This window comes from Halichoerus grypus, chromosome 2 (assembly GCF_964656455.1).
Source record: "Halichoerus grypus chromosome 2, mHalGry1.hap1.1, whole genome shotgun sequence".
Classification (NCBI taxonomy): domain Eukaryota; kingdom Metazoa; phylum Chordata; class Mammalia; order Carnivora; family Phocidae; genus Halichoerus; species Halichoerus grypus.
The window spans coordinates 172,028,854-172,046,594 of NC_135713.1; the positions used below are offsets into that span (position 1 = coordinate 172,028,854).

Sequence of the window (17,741 nt, forward strand, 5' to 3'; positions counted from 1 at the left end):
CCTGAACTATGATTTTTTTCTACTCTATTGCTGAGAATAGAAAGCAAATGCATAAGTACGATGGTGATTATTATTAATATTATTGATTAAATTTACTGAGAGGCTACTAGGTGCTAGAGCTTGTCATTTAATTTTCAAAGCAACCCCGCAAAGTATTACTCTATCACTGTATCACGTATTAACATACATCATCGGGGCGCCTGGGTGGCTCAGACGGTTAAGTGTCTGCCTTCGGCTCACGTCATGATCCTGGGTTCCTGGGATCCAGCCCCGCATCGGGCTCCCTGCTGAGCAGGAAGCCTGCTTCTCCCTCTGCCTGCCCCTCCCCCAAGGCTTGTACTCTATCTCTGTCAAATAAAAAATAAAACGTCTTAAAAAAAAAACCCACATCACTAATAATTACTAATGTACCTCCCTATGTCACAGACAAAGCAAGCGAGGCCTAGAGAGATGAAGCATCGCACTCAAGGGCGGGCAGGGAACAGCAGAGCTGGGGTTCACGCTCAAAGCCTGTCCCTGTGGAATGCCCACAGTCACGCCCTTCCCACCAGGCCACGCTGCCTGACTCGGCCCCGCCCAAGCCGACAGCAGGACCCAGTCCAGGGCCTGGCTCTCCATCGCCAAACCCCCGCCCGGTGCCCCATCCACAGAGGCTGTGCCCAGGCTCCCCCACCCCAGGAAGGCCCACTCAGAGCACCGGGAATCCAGTGGCACAGAACAGCGTATCCAAGACAAACACTCAGACAGCTACGGGGGCGGGTAAGGGGTGGAGCCTCTGGAGCCGATCAGGGAGCTCGTGGTTTGTGCGCGCACAGGTCTCAGCCCGCAGTCGGCACACAACAGCACAAGCCACACCACACCAGCGCTCGCTCCTGAGCCCGCACAGTGACATCGGACTGAGCTCTGCTCCGGCCGAGCGCAGCCGCACTCCCACAGCAGAGGGAGTTCCTGGGCACACTGGGATGGTCCCGGGAGCACACTCACCAGTCCTTTAAAGAAATGAAGAACTTTTCATCCTCTGGTAACTTGAGCATTAACCTATTTCTGATCCCTCTTTTCTAAGTAGGGAAAACTGAATGCAGAGTAACAAGAATGCCCGGGAGACTGAGATTCTCATCACCGAAATCGGACTCCGGCGCAGGGCTGGCGAAGGCGCCACAGCTGAGGCAGCGGAGCCCGGCTCTGTCCAGGAGTCCTGCGTGTGGACGGGGAAGCGGGCAGAACGTTCACCACCCACGTGTGACTGTGAATAGCGAAAGGCGTTTCGAAAGGACGCATATCAAGCTCCCTCACTCTCTATAGTTACAGCCAGACCATAACACGCTCAGAGGCCGACTTAAAAGGACGCAGGGCTGCACTAGCGTCCTAACGGTTCTGGGACCTGCAGCCGCTCAGGTGGAAAATGGACGTTTCGGGGTCTTGGGGGTTCCTTTATATCAAAGGCTTTTCTGTTGGGAAATGAAACGCGTTTAGGATGACTGGGAGTGCAATGAAGAGGCTTCAGTGTCAGACGCTGTAGGACATGGAACGTGACTCAAGTCCGTGCAGTCTGACAAGACCTAGCCTGACACAATTAAAAAGCCCTGAGATGCTCCATCAGCCAGATCTAAACAACTCTCTATTCTTTCTTCAAACATGCACGGCTTATTGGAGACAAGACCAGAATGCAAAGGCAGCACCCCAGCTTCTCCGCGTCCCCTGGCTCACCAGGGACTCTGAAGTCGGCCTGCATCCGAAACATGCCCTCTAGGAATAGGACGGCGCTCCAGGCTGAACGCCCAGTTTGCAAAGGAGAAGTTGGCTATCAACACAGATGGGCAGAATGAGCGAAGGAAACTCGTCCGTCTCAACTGAAGCAAACCGCGCGCGACTGAGGAAGCAGGGGGCCTGAAAGATGAATTAGTGGAGCCAACATGCTTGCAAACACACCAAGAGGACACACAAACCTCCAGCAGCAAACGGCCACACCAACTTCAGGGATGCTCCGGGGCCTGCTCGCCCTTGCTCCTCTGCCCTTCCCTCTTCCTACCCAGCCACACACGCATTCCCCAGACTCCTCGGCCGGACAGGGCTCCTCCTCACCGGCCTTCCCCTAGGCTCCTTCTCTCTCTCTTTTTTTTCTTTCTCTTTCTTTCTTCCTTTCTCTCTCTCTCTTTCTTTCTAAGATTTTATTTATTTATTTGACAGAGAGACAGCGAGAGCAGGAACACAAGCAGGGGCAGAGGGAGAGGGAGAAGCAGGCCTCCCACGGAGCAGGGAGCCCAATGTGGGGCTCGATCCCAGGACCCCGGGATCATGACCTGAGCCGAAGGCAGATGCTTAATGACTGAGCCACCCAGGCGCCCCAACATGCTTTTCAACATGCTTAGCATGCTGGTCCCTGAGCCTGGTCACCGTCACTGTCCTCTTTGCTCCTTCTCTGTTCCCCACTCCACAGACTATAAATGATATTTTTTAAAAAAAGGTTCAAACAAACCTACGGCAAATTCACGCTGCCTCATTTAAACAAAGGTCCTTTCATGCTAATTACTCTGCCACTTCGGCCAGCAGTTGTTCCTAGCATTTCTCAGTGTAAAACAATGAAAACAGCAAGACCTATGACTACCCAACAGACTCTAGATGCACCTGAGGAGTCCTTGAAACAACCACCTTAAATAGAGCAATTTCTGGGGTGCCTGGGTGGCTCAGTCGTTAAGCGTCTGCCTTCGGCTCAGGTCATGATCCCAAGGTCCTGGGATCAAGTCCCACATTAGGCTCCCTGCTCAGCGGGAGGCCTGCTTCTCCCTCTCCCACTCCCCCTGCTTGTGTTCCCTCTCTTGCTGTGTCTTGTCAAATAAATAAATAAATAAATCTTTAAAAAAAAAATAGAGCAATTTCTTCATCTATAAAATGGGAACAAATAATAGTATATATTTTGTTAAAGATTCAAAGAGAGAAGACATGTGAAACGCCAAGCTCAGTGCCAGGCATGTGACAAGTCACCCCGGGCCTCCTTCCATTTCACCTCAGATCCCAAAGCCACCCCCATCTCCATCCCTGAGAAGACTGAGGCCATGCGGCACCAAGCTCCTTCCAGTCCCTGCTTCGGCCTCCGTCTATAGACTCAGCCTTCCAGTCTCAGTGTAAAGGGAGCGGCACCGCAGCCTGCCGTACCACAGTCCCCTGCGACCCACAGCGGCCTCTCTGGTGGTGTCCTCACAGTGACCGGGGCAGCCAGGCGCATCACGACAAAGCTCTGCTACGTGCCCAGCCTCACTGCACTACAGCGAGGCGCAGGCAAAATGCCAATCCTCCTTCAGCTTGCGGGTACGAAAGGGCGGGTGGTCAGCACTGCAGGCTGCAGGAATCCGGACATGCTGAATGTCTTCTGGGAGACAGCCTGAGAGTTCAAAGAGCTGGGTTTGAATCCTAGCTCTGCCATTTAATAACCATGTGATCTTGGGCCACTACCTATGTAGCCGGAAAAGGAGAAGTATTTCCATCTCTCTTATGCCATTTATCAGGAACTTGACAAATACAGTTTCTTTCTTTCTTAACTGTTACACTCTAAATCTCAGTGTCTCATATGTAAAATGGGAGTTTAGGGACCCTAAAACCTCTACCATAGAGTTACTGTGAGGCTTAAATGAAACCAAAAGATCTAAATTGCTCACAACAGTCCCTAGCATACAGCACATAGCTTAAAAAGTAGCTTTTCAGGGCGCCTGGGTGGCTCGGTCGTTAAGCGTCTGGCTTCGGCTCAGGTCATGATCCCAGGGTCCTGGGATCAAGCCCCGCATCGGGCTCCCTGCTCTGCGGGAAGCCTGCTTCTCCCTCTCCCACTCCCCCAGCTTGTGTTCCCTCTCTCGCTGTCTCTCTCTAAAACAATTTTTAAAAGTAGCTTTTCCTCTCAAATTTCCCATCACTGCCACTTTAACCTCACATCCAGGGCTCCAGACCTCTCTGTTCTGCAGAAGAATGCAGAACGCAAGTCAGGGTTCACCCTCAGCCCCGGTCGTGCCTGACCTTGGAGAATGGGCTGCCCCTGGGCACTGGCACAGGATGGCCCACACCCACACGCCATCATCCAGCCAGTGACTTCCCTGCTGCTCGCTAATCTGGAAAACACGGTTGCCGAGCATTTCTCATGAAATCGCTACAGGAAAGGAGCCCCAGTCTTTGTCCTGCTGGGGTCTGGATGTACATGAGATGTCCTCGGCACCGCGTGGGATACGAAGACCAGGCTAATCTGCAGTCAGGCGTTCACAACGACAGCTAATGAAGGGAGTGACACCAATGTCTGCCGCATGCTGCACGGTGCTGGGGCCCTTGGTAGTCCAGCTCATGTTATTCTCACGACCCTGTGAGATAGGCACGACGGCTGTACCCCCATTTTAGAGATGGGGGAAAAGAATCTCCAGAAAGGCTAGGTCATACAGCTAGTAAGCAGCAGAGCTGAGGTCTGAATTCAGGCCTGTCTGGGTCCAAATTGACGCTGAGATGCTTTGCTTTTGAGTGGCCTTTCTGTAATGCTTTTGTGAAAGGATCCAGTGTGGGTTACCGGCACCGCACAGGCAAAGGCAAGGTGGCAGGCATTGTGGAGGGGTCAGCAGGCTTGCCCGAGGGCTGAGGTTGTAGCTGCCGAGCCGGCCAACAAAGCCAAGAAGTCAACAGTTGGGGCGCCTGGGTAGCTCAGTCGTTAAGCGTCTGCCTTCGGCTCAGGTCATGATCCCAGGGTCCTGGGATCAAGCCCCGCATCAGGCTCCCTGCTCGGCAGGAAGCCTGCTTCTCCCTCACCCACTCCCCCTGCTTGTGTTCCTGCTCTGTCTCTCTCTGTCAAATAAATAAATAAAATCTTAAAAAAAAAAAAAAAGAAGTCAACACTCACCTTCCTGGCCATGTTTGCAAAGTGGGCCCCACAAGCCTTGCAGCTTGGTTCCGAGCCTGTTGGTGAAGGGAAGGAGCTGTACCCAGGGTTGGAATAGGCCTGCGTCCTGGCTCCCTGGGCCGGTGGGGCCTCCTCAGGCTGTCCATCCAAGCAGAACCAGTTGCAGCAGGTTGCCCACATGATAAAATCTGGTGCAAGGGAGGAAGGGGAGAAAGGTCAGAGTTAAGACACACCTCTGTTCCACTCCATTCCCGAGGGCGCACGTGAGCAGGGCAACTCAGGCCACACCCGCTGCCAGAGTCAGGAGTCGAGGTGAGGACGTGTTTTCGGGGGCCACAGATTCCTTGCCACCTCCTGCTTCACCACAGTTGCCACTGCTCCCAGGAGGAGAGCACAGACACCTGATCCGCCAGGACAACACGGGATGCCAAGCTGGCGCACTACCTCTGAAAGGTTGCTGGTCCCTGCTGTGGTTTAATCTGAGATCTAATTTTGAATAAAAAATGGCCTTAGCAATTACAAGTGGCCTGAAACCCCCTTTATTCAGGCACATGAACCTGCTCCTAGAGCTCAGAGACACGGAACTTTATCATTCATGTGCACGTGCGCACACGCATGTGATCCCATATTCACACCGACTGTGTAGAGGAGGGGTATTATCTCCTTTACATGGATGGGGCCACCCAGGCTCAGAGAAGTCCGGGTCGCACCGCTAATATACAGAGAACTGAGATTCTGAAAACCCAGGTCTTCTGACCCTAAACCTAACGTTCTTTTCCTAGACCATACCCCCCCCTTGATTTTCCCTCCGCCAGCCAGCAGCATGAACTACTCTTACCTTTGTACTTCCAACTCTACCTAAACCTCTCCCTCAGCACCTCTGACACTCTGTTCTGTCTGCTGCCACTACACCATACATTCCTTGAGGGCAGGGTGACTTATTCTTGTGTCTACTGCAGCCTACCAGCGTCGTGCACACAGAAGATGCTCAACTAATGTGGGCTGTCTTGCTGAACAGGTGCCTCGGTGGACTTATTAAGAAGTTTTGGAACAGGATTCCCATTTTACATATCAAATATGGGTACTAGGGACAAAGGGACAGATGATTTTTTAAGATCACAGAAGAAAACCCAATCCCTCAAATGTCAGAATAATCTACAGTTGCAAAACGGTCCACCAAAACGCCAAGCATTGCTGTGATTAAGAGTGTGCTTTTCTTGGGCGCCTGGGTGGCTCAGTTGGTTAAGCGACTGCCTTCGGCTCAGGTCATGATCCTGGAGACCGGGGATCGAGCCCCGCATCAGGCTCCCTGCTCAGCAGGGAGTCTACTTCTCCCTCTGGCCCTCCCCCCTCTCATGCTCTCTCTCTCATTCTCTCTCTCTCAAATAAATAAAATCTTTAAAAAAAAAAAAAAAAAAAGTGTGCTTTTCTCACCAGACCATGGCAGTCTATATGGACATCTGGAGCCTGACCTCTCTGCTTACAGAGATAATAAATGAAACACTTAGTGTTACTGCTCAATCATCAGTTCACACAAAAGAACGGTACCTTCAGCTCTCTGCCTCCTGACTTATGGAAAGTGCCTTTATTAAATCGCAGTTCAGAGACGTGCTAAGCTGGAAAGCACTAACAAGAAGCTGGCTGGTTCAACCTTAGTCATCTCACAGAGGAAGCCAGAGGCCCAGCAGGGGGAACACAGATATAACCTCACACAGCTATAACCTCAGGTCCCCCAATGACTCTCGGGCCTTTTTAGCTTGCAGCACTTCCCGAGACTCCTGATCTAGAATTCATTCACTTTTTTTTTTTTTTTAAGGGAGAGAGAGAATCTTTTTTCTTTTTTTTATTAAGATTTCTATTTATTTATTGAGAGAGATAATGATAGAGAGCATGAGAGGGGGGAGAGTCAGAGGGAGAAGCAGACGCCCCGCTGAGCAGGGAGCCTGATGCGGGACTCGATCCCGGGACTGCAGGATCATGACCTGAGCTGAAGGCAGTCGCTTAAACAACTGAGCCACCCAGGCGCCCAAGAATTCATTCACTTTTATAGGCAGATCTGATCCACACCTGTCTCCCCCGCTTGCCTGTGGCCCCCGTGTGAACAGGGACCATGACAGTCGGGTCAGTGCCCAGCAGACAGGTGGCTCAACAAGGACTACTGAATGAATCACGCGATATTTGAATTTTAACTAATCATGTTCATTCTTTCCGTTTCCTACACATCAACATTTCTCTCTGACTCACTCTTACTTGTCCAAAGCCTCTAACTTCCCAGAAGACAATTGTAATGAATAGTTCACATGGAATAACAAAGGAAAGAGCAGTTAAACAGATGAGTTCTCTGTTGGCAAGATAAGGGTGATAACAGCAGTGTGCCCCCCCCCCCCCCAGAAAGAGGGATTTTTCAATTCTCTAAATCACCTGCTGACAAAAGCATCTGAGGCTGCATATGATAATAAAAGGGAATACAGGATCCGGACTCAGAAGACCCGGGCCCAAGCCCCGCTTGACTACATACATCTTTATAACAAGTTCTACCTTTCTGTGCTTTCTCTTTCTCACTGGACATTCTCCAGGCTGTGAGGCACTAAATAAAGATCAGTCGTGGCTCCGAGCATTGTAACAATGCTTCAACTACAGTTTCTCTCGCAAGGCTCAAATAAAAAGGAAACCTAGAGGTGTCCCCACAATTACCATTTGGCTCTCCGGACTCATCCCAAAGAAGGACAGAGAAATCTGTGACAAAATCAGCAGAATGGGTCAAGTAACTGGAGGAGCTGGGGGCAAGGCAAGAAGCAGAGCGACCTTGGGACAAGGCTGTGGGTGATTGCTGGCCTGCCAGAATCTCCACTCTCCCAGGCAGGCAACCTTTAGTGAAGCCAGTGCCTTGCTGTTTCCAGTGCTAGGTGAGTAAGGCAGAGAACCTGCCCTTGAGGAGTTCATGGTCAAGGAGAGGAACAAGAAATGTAAAACCCAAACAAGAAATTTCAGAGTAATCAGTGCCTTACCAGAGATTCGTACAGCATACCGGGGGCTATGAAGATAGAGACACAAGCAGCTCTTCAGGGGCGGAGGGGTGACCGGAGAAGACTTCTCAAATGATGTGCCACACATATCCTCCTGTTGGAGTAGCTGGGGATTCATCAGGAAGCCCAGAGTAAAAGGAATTTTCAAGAAAAAGCAAACAGCATGCAACATGGCATTAAAGAAACTACAAAATGTTTGGTTGGGCCAAGAGTAGGGGTGGGATGGATGAGGGCATGGCAGGCAAACAAGCAGCCACGAAAAACCATGGTAAGGAACGTGGACTTTATCCTATAGGCAGTGGGACACAATGAGCGGTTCAAGTAATCTCGTTTTGTGATCTTATTTGTATTTTATAGTGGGCACTCTGACAGTAGGCAGGCTGGAAGCAGGCAGCTGGTGTGGCAGAGGCAAGACAGGAGGAGAAAGGGACAGACAGATCTCTGACAGAACTCGTGGGATGTGTCAATGGATTGAAGCGGTGGAAGAAGGGGGAGAGAAAACAGTCTTGGATGAATCCCAGGGTCTCTGAATTACACAATAGGACACAGAGTGGAATTGTTAACAGGAGTAAGGGACAAAGCCCTCAGGACGAGGCATGCGTCTGTGTGTGAAGGAAGCGGGGCAATTACGATGATGGGTTGCATTTTGTACCCGGGGGACTTGCTGGTGGATACACGGCACACAAAGGGAAGAGTCCTGGTTGAGGAGAAAGTCTGGGAATCCTCAGACCACCAGAAACATGAAAAGCCGGAACAGGGCAAAAGACTGACTGGACATTGGGGTTACAGAGGACGGCCTGGGAGAACCCCCGGGGGCGCCCAACCTAAAGGGCTAGCGGGGGAAACAATCACAACAGTGGCAGGAAGACTGCTCAGAGTGGGCGATCTGGAAGAGGGTTTTGAGTTTCAAGAAGAAATGACTGATGCTGTTGAATGACCCGGAGAGTGGAATACAGGAATACAAAATGCCTGATGGACCTAGTTTTAGGAAAATGTGAGCGTGCTCTTGGCCGGAGCAGATAAGGAAGAGAGAAGCTGACTGACAGCTGTAAGTCGGAAAGTGACGGGGAAGTGAGGATGTGCACAGACCCTAAGGATAAACTATTCTCTGAAGAAACTTCTGGCCGTGAAGGGAAGGGCGGGAGCTGAAGAGGATCCAGGTCACTAAGACGGCGATGCAGACGCATGCATCGACTGTAGAGGAGACCCCCAAAGATGAAGAGCCTGCAGAGGAAGGGAAGCTGATAACAAATGGTGGGAGTAAGGGCCAGGAGCAGAAAGAAAGGTGACCTGCTGGGACGCCTGGGTGGCTCAGTCGGTTAAGTGTCTGCCTTCGGCTCAGGTCATGATCCCAGGGTCCTGGGATCGAGCCCCACATTGGGCTCCCTGCTCCATGGGGAGTCTGCTTCTCCCTCTCCCTCTGCCTGCCGCTCCCCCTGCTTGTGAGGAAGGAAGGAAGGAAGGAAGAGAGGGAGGAAGGGAGGGAGGAAGGAAGGAAGGAAGGAAGGAAGGAGACCTGCCGACAGGTTTGGGGGCAGGAGAAATGTCACCTCTCACCAGAGACTGGAACGGAGGGAAGAGAGAAGTCACCCAAGAGAAGCTTACAGCCTCCTCAGACAAAGGTGAACGAATGAAGTACAAAGGCAAGGAGGGGGATGCAGTTAACCACAAGAAGAAAACAAACTTTTCCTGCGCACAAGGAATCTGCACGGGGCAATTTCTTCTGAGAGCCGAGGAGGACTTTGCCGCAGGACGGCCAGGCCCGCTTGGTAAAGCGCGATCGAGGGGAAAATAACGGCAGGCCGGCCAGCCGTCTGTTGTTTAAATTCCTGTGCTCTCCCGAGCGCGCAGGGAGCACTGGTGGCCTGCTGGGCCCCAGGAACAGCAAAAGCCATGGCCACCAGGTCCTGGCCCCCAGCGGTCTCCAGCCCAATGAGGCGCTGCCGTCTCGCTCAACTCTGCCGCCCGGGCAGGATAGCAAAGAAAGCTCTTCCTCAAGCCGAGAACCAAGACAACCTATCTCCCTCAGCACTATTTTCTCTCAACTTTGCTTCTCATCTTTTTTTTTTTTAAAGATTTTATTTATTTATTTGTCAGAGAGAGAGAGACCGAACCAGCAGGGGGAGCGGCAGGCAGAGGGAGAAGGAGGCTTCCCGCCGAGCAGGGAGCCCGATGCGGGGCTCGACCCCAGGACCCTGGGATCATGACCTGAGCCGAAGGCAGACGCTCAACCAACTGAGCCACCCAGGCGCCCCAACTTTGCTTCTAATCTGAACCGCCTCCTGTGACGAGCTCAGAAAGAAAAGCCATCGGCCTACGCCAAGTCTCTGGTTACTAGGCTCAGAAGGACTTGGCTCTGGGAGAAGACTTGAAATGTGCCTCTGGGTTATTGCCTAGGCCTCCCCGTGCCGGTGGAGGACTGAGTCTTATCCCGGACACACGTATACGCGGGGAAGGGACTGGCACGGTGGAAAGTCTCCAGGGCTAAAATACCTACAGACTTGCTCAGCCCAGCCGAACAGGGGTACCAACGTCAGTAGACTAGGCTTTTACTCTTTTTGACCTATATTTAAATACCATTTCCTAAAGGGGTCAGTTAAAAGTACTCTCTTGCCAAACCGGAAAACGCTACGCCTAAATAACAACTAAATTCGGGGTTACTTCAAGGAGTGCAAGGAAAGAGTTGGTCATTTGAACACTGCCACACAAACTTGGCCGTATTTTCTCCTCCCTTGGCCCCAGACCGACAGGCACACTTGGCATATGATGATGTTGCCAAAGGGCTGGAAGCAGAACCAACTGCGGGGCGTGTGATGAGCTCTACCTATGGCCACACTGGGAGAAACTCCGCTCTCCGATCTGCAAGCCTCCCAATCTTGAAAGAAAATGACCAGATCTTCTCGTAGGGCTTAAAACTCTCCCCACCCCACCCGCAGTCCCCTCACCCTCCTCAGAAAAGAGGAGGACTTGGTGATTTCAGCCTCAAATACAATCTCCCACAGCTATCCCACAGAGCTTGCTGGAAACCTGCCGGGCCCACCTCTTCCACTGGGCCTGCCCCAGGAGAAAGAGGGGAGGTGTCAGGCCAAGGGGGATGAGAACACTTGCTCCTCCCTCTGGAGGAGCCCCGCGGGCGGGGGCCAGGACGGCTAGTCAGCACCTGGGAGTTTGTCAGCCTGACAAGGATGCTGGCATTTCTTGGGAGACTAAGCTCTGCTGAACAGGAAAATTACAGTTTTAATAACAGGGTAAGATAAATGACCTAGGCTGAGTACAGTCGTAGTTAGAGGCAAGAAGGGAGATAATGTGATTTCTCCCCATTAAGTCCTAGAATCCTAAGTAATTTTAAGACAGTCACTTCTCCACTTGTTCACCTGCCCCAGGCAAATCATTTTAAGCGGATCAGTGGTTGTCATGGGCTTTCCCAAGGAGGAGAGAAGGGTCAGAATGGACCCATGGAGTAGAAGGGGAAGAATGTCAGGGCCCTAGGAAAGTAAGTGCTAGTGTGCAATGCGGCTCCAAACCATCTTGCTAACCACCCAAATCTAAGGCAGTAAAGTCACGTCCCCAAGGTTCTCCTCCCATCTATTTGGATTTTAATTAACTGCTCTGGGTCCCAAGGTACTTCTGCAGCAATGGGCTTTTCACAGACAGAAGATCTCAGAATTAACGGACTTAGGGTGAACCCACTGTGTAAGACTTCACAAAAATCCTTTTTAAAAAACCTAATTACGATGCCCTCAATCCTCAAAGAAGTACCCTTCTGACGTGGCAAACCAGAAAGCAGCTCCGTGACAAGCCCGCCTGCGGTCACTACCATATATATTCCCGGAATTGTTCAAAGCAGCTGGGTTATAAGAGCACTAGGAAAAGTTGTCCATGTTGAGGATCATTAATACAGAATGCATTTTGCTTCATCTTGTATATTATCCTTAAAAAAGCAATTAAAGTACAATTGCAATGACTTTGAAAGGAAATGCTATGAAAGCCTATCAATATGGCTTAGTTATGCCTCTCTGAAATAACTGATAAGTAATTACATGGTTTGAGAAGTAAAGAAGAAAGTAGTCATTCTTCACTGGAAGGATGCTTCTCATCTGCCAGGCACTGAGCTAGGGACTACCTAGTGCTTTATCCTCACAATCCGGCAAGGCACATTAGGGATTTCACCCCATTTTCAGGTAAGAAAACCAAGGTTCTGAGAGTAAAATACCTGTTAAAGGACATAGCTAGAGAGTAGTAAAGCCAAGATGTGACCCTAAATCACTTAAACTGTGAAGCCGGTGCTCTAAGGGCTACAAGAAGTCGTCCTGATCCCACAATCACTCAAATAATAACAAAATCAGTCTGAGGGGAATGGGCTGCACAGTATACAGAGCCTTTGCTTTCCATCTCGACGGGAGCTTTCCCATCAGCACACAGGCACGCTCCAAGACCTCCCAGATTTAAAAACTCCCCTTGTCACGAAGAAAGGACAGAGTACAACCCAACATATTACACCAAGCGCTCACTGGAATGGCTAAAATGGGAAAACTGGATACTAGCCACTGTTGGCGAGGATTTAAAGCAACTGGAACTCTAATATTCCTGGCAGAAGTGTAAACAGGTACAACGCACGTGTACACACACACACAGTGTAAACTGGTACAACACACAGTATAAACTGGTAACACACACACACACACACACACCATCGCTCGGCAATTTCACTTACAGGTATATTCCTAACAGAAACACATTCACCAAAAAGGGTACATGAGAAGGTTCACAGCAGTACGATTGTCCCAGCCCCAAGCTGGAAACCAGTCCAAATGTCCATCAACAGGAGAATGGAAAAACAAATTACAGTATTTTCATACAGCTGTGAGAATATACAAACCAGTGATACACGCAACAATACAGATTAACGATGAGTGAAGGAAGACAGGCACAAATGAACACATACTAAACAGTTCCATCTATACAAAATTCAAACACAGGCAAACTAATCTATGGTGTTAGAAACAGGATAGTGGTTATCCTCAGGAGTAGGAAAATAAATGGAAGGGGACACAAGGGGGCTTCTGGTAACATTTGGTTTCTTAGCGTGAGTGCTGGTTATATACACAGATGTTTACTTTGTGAAAATTTAAACCGTACACTTACAATTTGTATACTTCTCTACTCATATTTCAATTAAAAGTTTTTTAAAGCATCTAGTAGAATATTTGCAAAACATAGTAACAAAATATTTTGACCTCAGTAAAGGCCCTTTTCTTGGCTCTCTTCTACATCGGAATTTCTTCAAATACTTGACTCCACTTCCTCAATCTCAAATTCACTCTTTAACCCTCTCCAGTCTCGCCTAAACCTTTCTACCTAATTTCTTCTTCACAAGGTCCCCATGGAATCCCAAGTGGCCAGATCCAAGTGACACTTCTCTATCTCTCTCTTATTCAACCTCCCAGCAGTGCCAGACACGAGCAACCCTTCCCTCCTCCTTGAAACACTCTCCACAGCTCTGCACCGTTGGTTTGCCTCCTATCTCAAAAGCCTCCTTGTTGGTTCTCCCCCCTCCCTCTGTTCTTCAGTGAGGTAGGGAGCTACCAGGCTGTCTTTGGCACCCTCTCTGTCCACACTCTGTCTCCCAAGGACAGCCCTGTCAGGTGGCTGTGGTTACTATTTTTAAGCTCGATGATTTCATAAATTCCTCTCCCTATCCTACCTGTCCCCCCGCAGTGATCTCAATCACCACCTCTGATCTGTTACGCCCATTTCCCTCCCTAGACCCTTTGAATTTGCTATTTGCTCCTGGAAGAGTCCCACCTGGACTCTTCTTGCCAGGATACCACATAGTTGGCTCCCTCTTGCCATTCACCCCTCAGTTTAAATGTCATTTTCTAATCTCATGCATAAGAGCACTAACTGATATGATTGGCTTACTTGTGAACTGCTTTTCCCCAACTAGAATTAACAAAACACATGAGACAGGGATTTTGTGCTCTATTGGAATTCCAGAGTCTAAAATGGCATCTTGGATGAAAGAACTGCTCCTAACTAGTTTCCCAGCTTCCATTCTTGCCTCTCTCCAATTCTTTCTCCCCAACACACACAGACACTTAAAGCTCTTTAATGGAATCCCACTGCATTTTATTTTATGTTTTTTAAGATTTATTTATTTTAGAGAGAGGGGAAGAGAATCTCAAGCAGACTCCCCGCTGAGCGTGGAGCCTGAAGCCGGGCTCAATCTCACGATCCTGAGATCATGACCTGAGCAGAAACCAAGAGTCGAATGCTTAACCTACTGAGCCACGCAGGCGCCTCCCCCCACCCACTGCATTTTAGAAGGAAAACTCAACTCCTGGCATGGTTAAAAGACCCTGCCTATGCCACTAGTCCCTGTCGGCTTCCCCATTCGTGCCGTGCTGCTCCTCTCCCGGCTCACTAAGTTTCAAGCCCTGATGGCCTCTCGCCGGTCTCGCACTCCGAGCTCCTTCCTGCCTGGATCGCTCCTCCTCATCATTCAGGTCGCAACTCCCACACCACCCATGTAGAGGAGTCCCCCTCAGTCACACGCTCTCTCCTTGCCCTTTCTGCTGCCCTCCTGGGCACTGCCATAATCTGTCATTACAAATGTTTGCTTACAGCCTGTCTACCTGCAGACTGGAACCTCCAAGGGCAGGGAACCCATCTGTCTTCACTTTTTTATCCGCATCTAGCAAGTGCCACTTTGCAGCAGGCACCCAAATTGGTGCAATGAACAAATGGAGGTCAGAGGAACCTTCAAGTATTTTATCAATACAGCCAATGAGGCAAGTACTAGTTATCTCTCCTTAGGGCCAGAGCATTTTGTCAACATTTACAGTGACATAAAGGGACTACGAAAAAAGTCCTTTATCAAAAACAAAGGGGAGCTAACCTTGGACGGGTTACTTAAGGTTTTTGAGCCTGTTTCCTCACCTGTATAAAAGAATAATCCCTCCCTGTTGAAAGGCAAGTGTAGGGATAAAAAATAATATTCATAAAGTGCCTAACCTAGGGGCACCTGGGTGGCTCAGTCGTTAAGCGTCTGCCTTCGGCTCAGGTCATGATCCCAGGGTCCTGGGATCGAGCCCCGCATCGGGCTCCCTGCTCGGCGGGAAGCCTGCTTCTCCCTCTCCCACTCCCCCTGCTTGTGTTCCTGCTCTCGCTATCTCTGTCAAATAAATAAATAAAATCTTAAAGAATAAATAAATAAAAAATAAAGTGCCTAACCTATAGTAAGTGATCGATAAATAACATGTTAAAACTATAAAATGGCCACAGCCTAGATGTTCAGTAGTGACTACTGGCTGGAAAGCCCAACATGTCTCTTGCTCTTTCTCTCTCTGGTCACACCAAGCTTGAGTTTCCCACCAGCTAAGGGATGAGGTTGGGTGGGGCTCTGGCACAGCTGATCACATCACCCACATAATAAAGAATCAATCCTTATCTTAAGAACTCACGTGAAATTTAAAATCATCTCTCAACTTGGAAGGCTGCTTACTTTTAAAAATAAGTTTGAAAGGAAATTTGAAATCCCTCACAACTGTTTAAATTTAAAACAGAATCTCCGAGTCACAACTGGTATTTTCCAGTAAACCTGCCTATTACGGTGCCCGCCCTGACCAGGGAAGATTTAAACCGCTGGTGACAACACAATGAGCATGAAATAGGGCAACTGTCGCATCTGCGAGGAAGTGAGTCGCAGAGTACACAACAGTACTTGCTGGGCCTGCGACAGTGAAGTGTGTTCTCTGTGATACTGAGATCATTTCCCAGACAGTTGTTTTAGAATAAAGAATTCCAAACACCTAAGTCACAGAGGAGACAGATATATTGTGGAACTCTAGAACCCCAGGCCTGAATCAGATCGGCAGCCCTGCTGAAGTGGTGTCTGGGCTGGACATAAGGGATCGTTCACCAGGCTGGAACACAGAAGAGGAAAACATTTCCAAAGGCCTGAAATCCTAATCCTCCATAGCAGTCCTTAGGATGTGGGTAGTGGATAATGTGCATTTCCTAGATAGGAATTTCATTTTGGGGCTCAATTTTTAGAAAATAGACGAGTTAAAATAAAAATTCCCAACTATGTTTTACTTTGGTTTTAAACTCAGTCAGACATGACCTTAAATCCTGGCTCTAATACTGAGTAACTGAATGAGCTTGAGAAAGTAGCCTCCTGAGCTTCAGCGGAACATAAACTTAACCTACATCTCACAGGCTGGACACAGAGTAGGTGCTCAGTAGAAAGAGGGAGCATACCTTTACGAGCTTTCTAACATTACATAAAGAGCAGAAGATGGTACTAGACATTCAGCAAATGGCAGGCATTATAATAAGGCATGGGGCTACTGATTAAATGTTTGCCTCTCTCCAAACCAGCTCCCAGAGCCTCCATTCACACTAAGATGTCAGACTTCAAAGATACTAGGACTCCTGTGCCCTCCAGTTCTCAAGGTAGACTTTAATATAAAGGATCAAAGCTTTAGGTGAAAGAATTTCCTGTCATGTTATTTTAGGGGTAGACAAGGGAGAAATAGAATGTATTCAGACTCAGGGGTTCAGAAGTCCCTTCTCAGATGATCCTAGAAAACATCATTTTTTAAGTAAAAGTAAAAACACTACAAAACACCAAACATGTGCCAAGTGAGTGGTTTTGTCTGCATCTGTTGTGTATTTTAATACAATAATCCTGCAAACATCCAAACTAAATTGTTCCTTCTGTAAACCCAGAGGCTGGGCCCTAAGGGTTGGCTAACTGGACCGGGGTCACAACGCTAGAGGGTGATTAAGATTCCTATGGAAAGAGGGGGATGCTTTCACCACCCACAACTCCCTCCCCATTAGCACTAGTAACTCAGAGCCTGTATGCTTGGAGAGCAGGTAAGTGAGCTGCTTGCGGGAGAGACCATGGACATCACCGGCGCACCAAGCCACCCCTTCAACACTTGAGGACCTCGTAAGAGGTGCGGCAGACAAAAAGCCATCCCTGAGAATCCACAATTTTAATTTATACATCCAGTAAGTCATCTGCATTTCCGACCTACTAAAACTTACAGGGTACTGATGCTACGAATAGACCCCCAACCTTCTAAAGAGAAATATTAATCCGTATTTACGAGGTTTCAGTTTCTATTCATGCCCGCCTCTGTTCCAGCTAGAGGAAAGGCTTTTGACTTAATTGTCTCAACTACCTAACGCTCTATTACTCTCCTTTGAACACGTGTTTTCACTGGTGCCCATGAAATAATGATGAAAGCAAATCCTTAGCGCTCAGGGCCTCACCCTCCTAGCTATTTGCCCCAGCTCCACTGCTGTCCTCCCAGCCCCTCAAATGCCAAGCTTATTCTGATTTTCAGGAACCTCCCGCAAGCCCTCCTCGTGCAGCACTTATTTCCTCAGGAAAACCTCCTCTGACCCTGTCTGTGCTCTCCCAGCATCTCGGACACCTCCTGGTAAGTTTAATTCATTCATCTGACTATCTGGTTAGCACTACTTTCGGACAAGCCCCCTTCCAAGCCCGGCAACTCCGAGAAGAACAAAACCAGGCAAGTTCCCCGCCCCACAGGATTACTTGCTGAGGGGGTGAGCACGCTCACAGCACTGCATTTAATCAATGGGCTAACAATTTGTATAAATTCAAGTATTCTCCCACGGTAAGGGAGTGAAACAGGAGTCTACAGCTTAATTTTGAGCCTTGGTGCCAGGTAAGTGTGATCACCAGGTATTTGAAGTCTTACTAATAATAACAGCAATAAAGCTTAAAAAAAAAAAAAAAGGACACAAATTCATGCTTGAAAATGCCACAGTCATGATTCCAGGGTAATGAGCAAATTAAGGGTTTTAAA

General features: G+C 49.0%; 1 protein-coding gene across 9 annotated transcripts in view; it reads right to left on the reverse strand.

Moving 5' to 3' along the window:
• Positions 1–17,741, reverse strand: part of RFFL (ring finger and FYVE like domain containing E3 ubiquitin protein ligase) — a 63,545-nt gene that overhangs the window by 11,879 nt on the left and 33,925 nt on the right. For 6 of the 9 annotated variants that reach the window (XM_078063617.1, XM_036078718.2, XM_078063610.1 and 3 more), the window contains exon 2: positions 4,868–5,055. In XM_078063617.1, coding sequence (XP_077919743.1) covers positions 4,868–5,047 — 180 coding nt within the window. In that variant the 5' untranslated portion in view covers positions 5,048–5,055. Of the gene's footprint in view, positions 1–4,867; positions 5,056–7,875; positions 8,000–17,741 lie in introns of all 9 variants that reach the window. The other 3 variants (XM_078063594.1, XM_036078716.2, XM_078063588.1) reach the window with 2 other exon arrangements.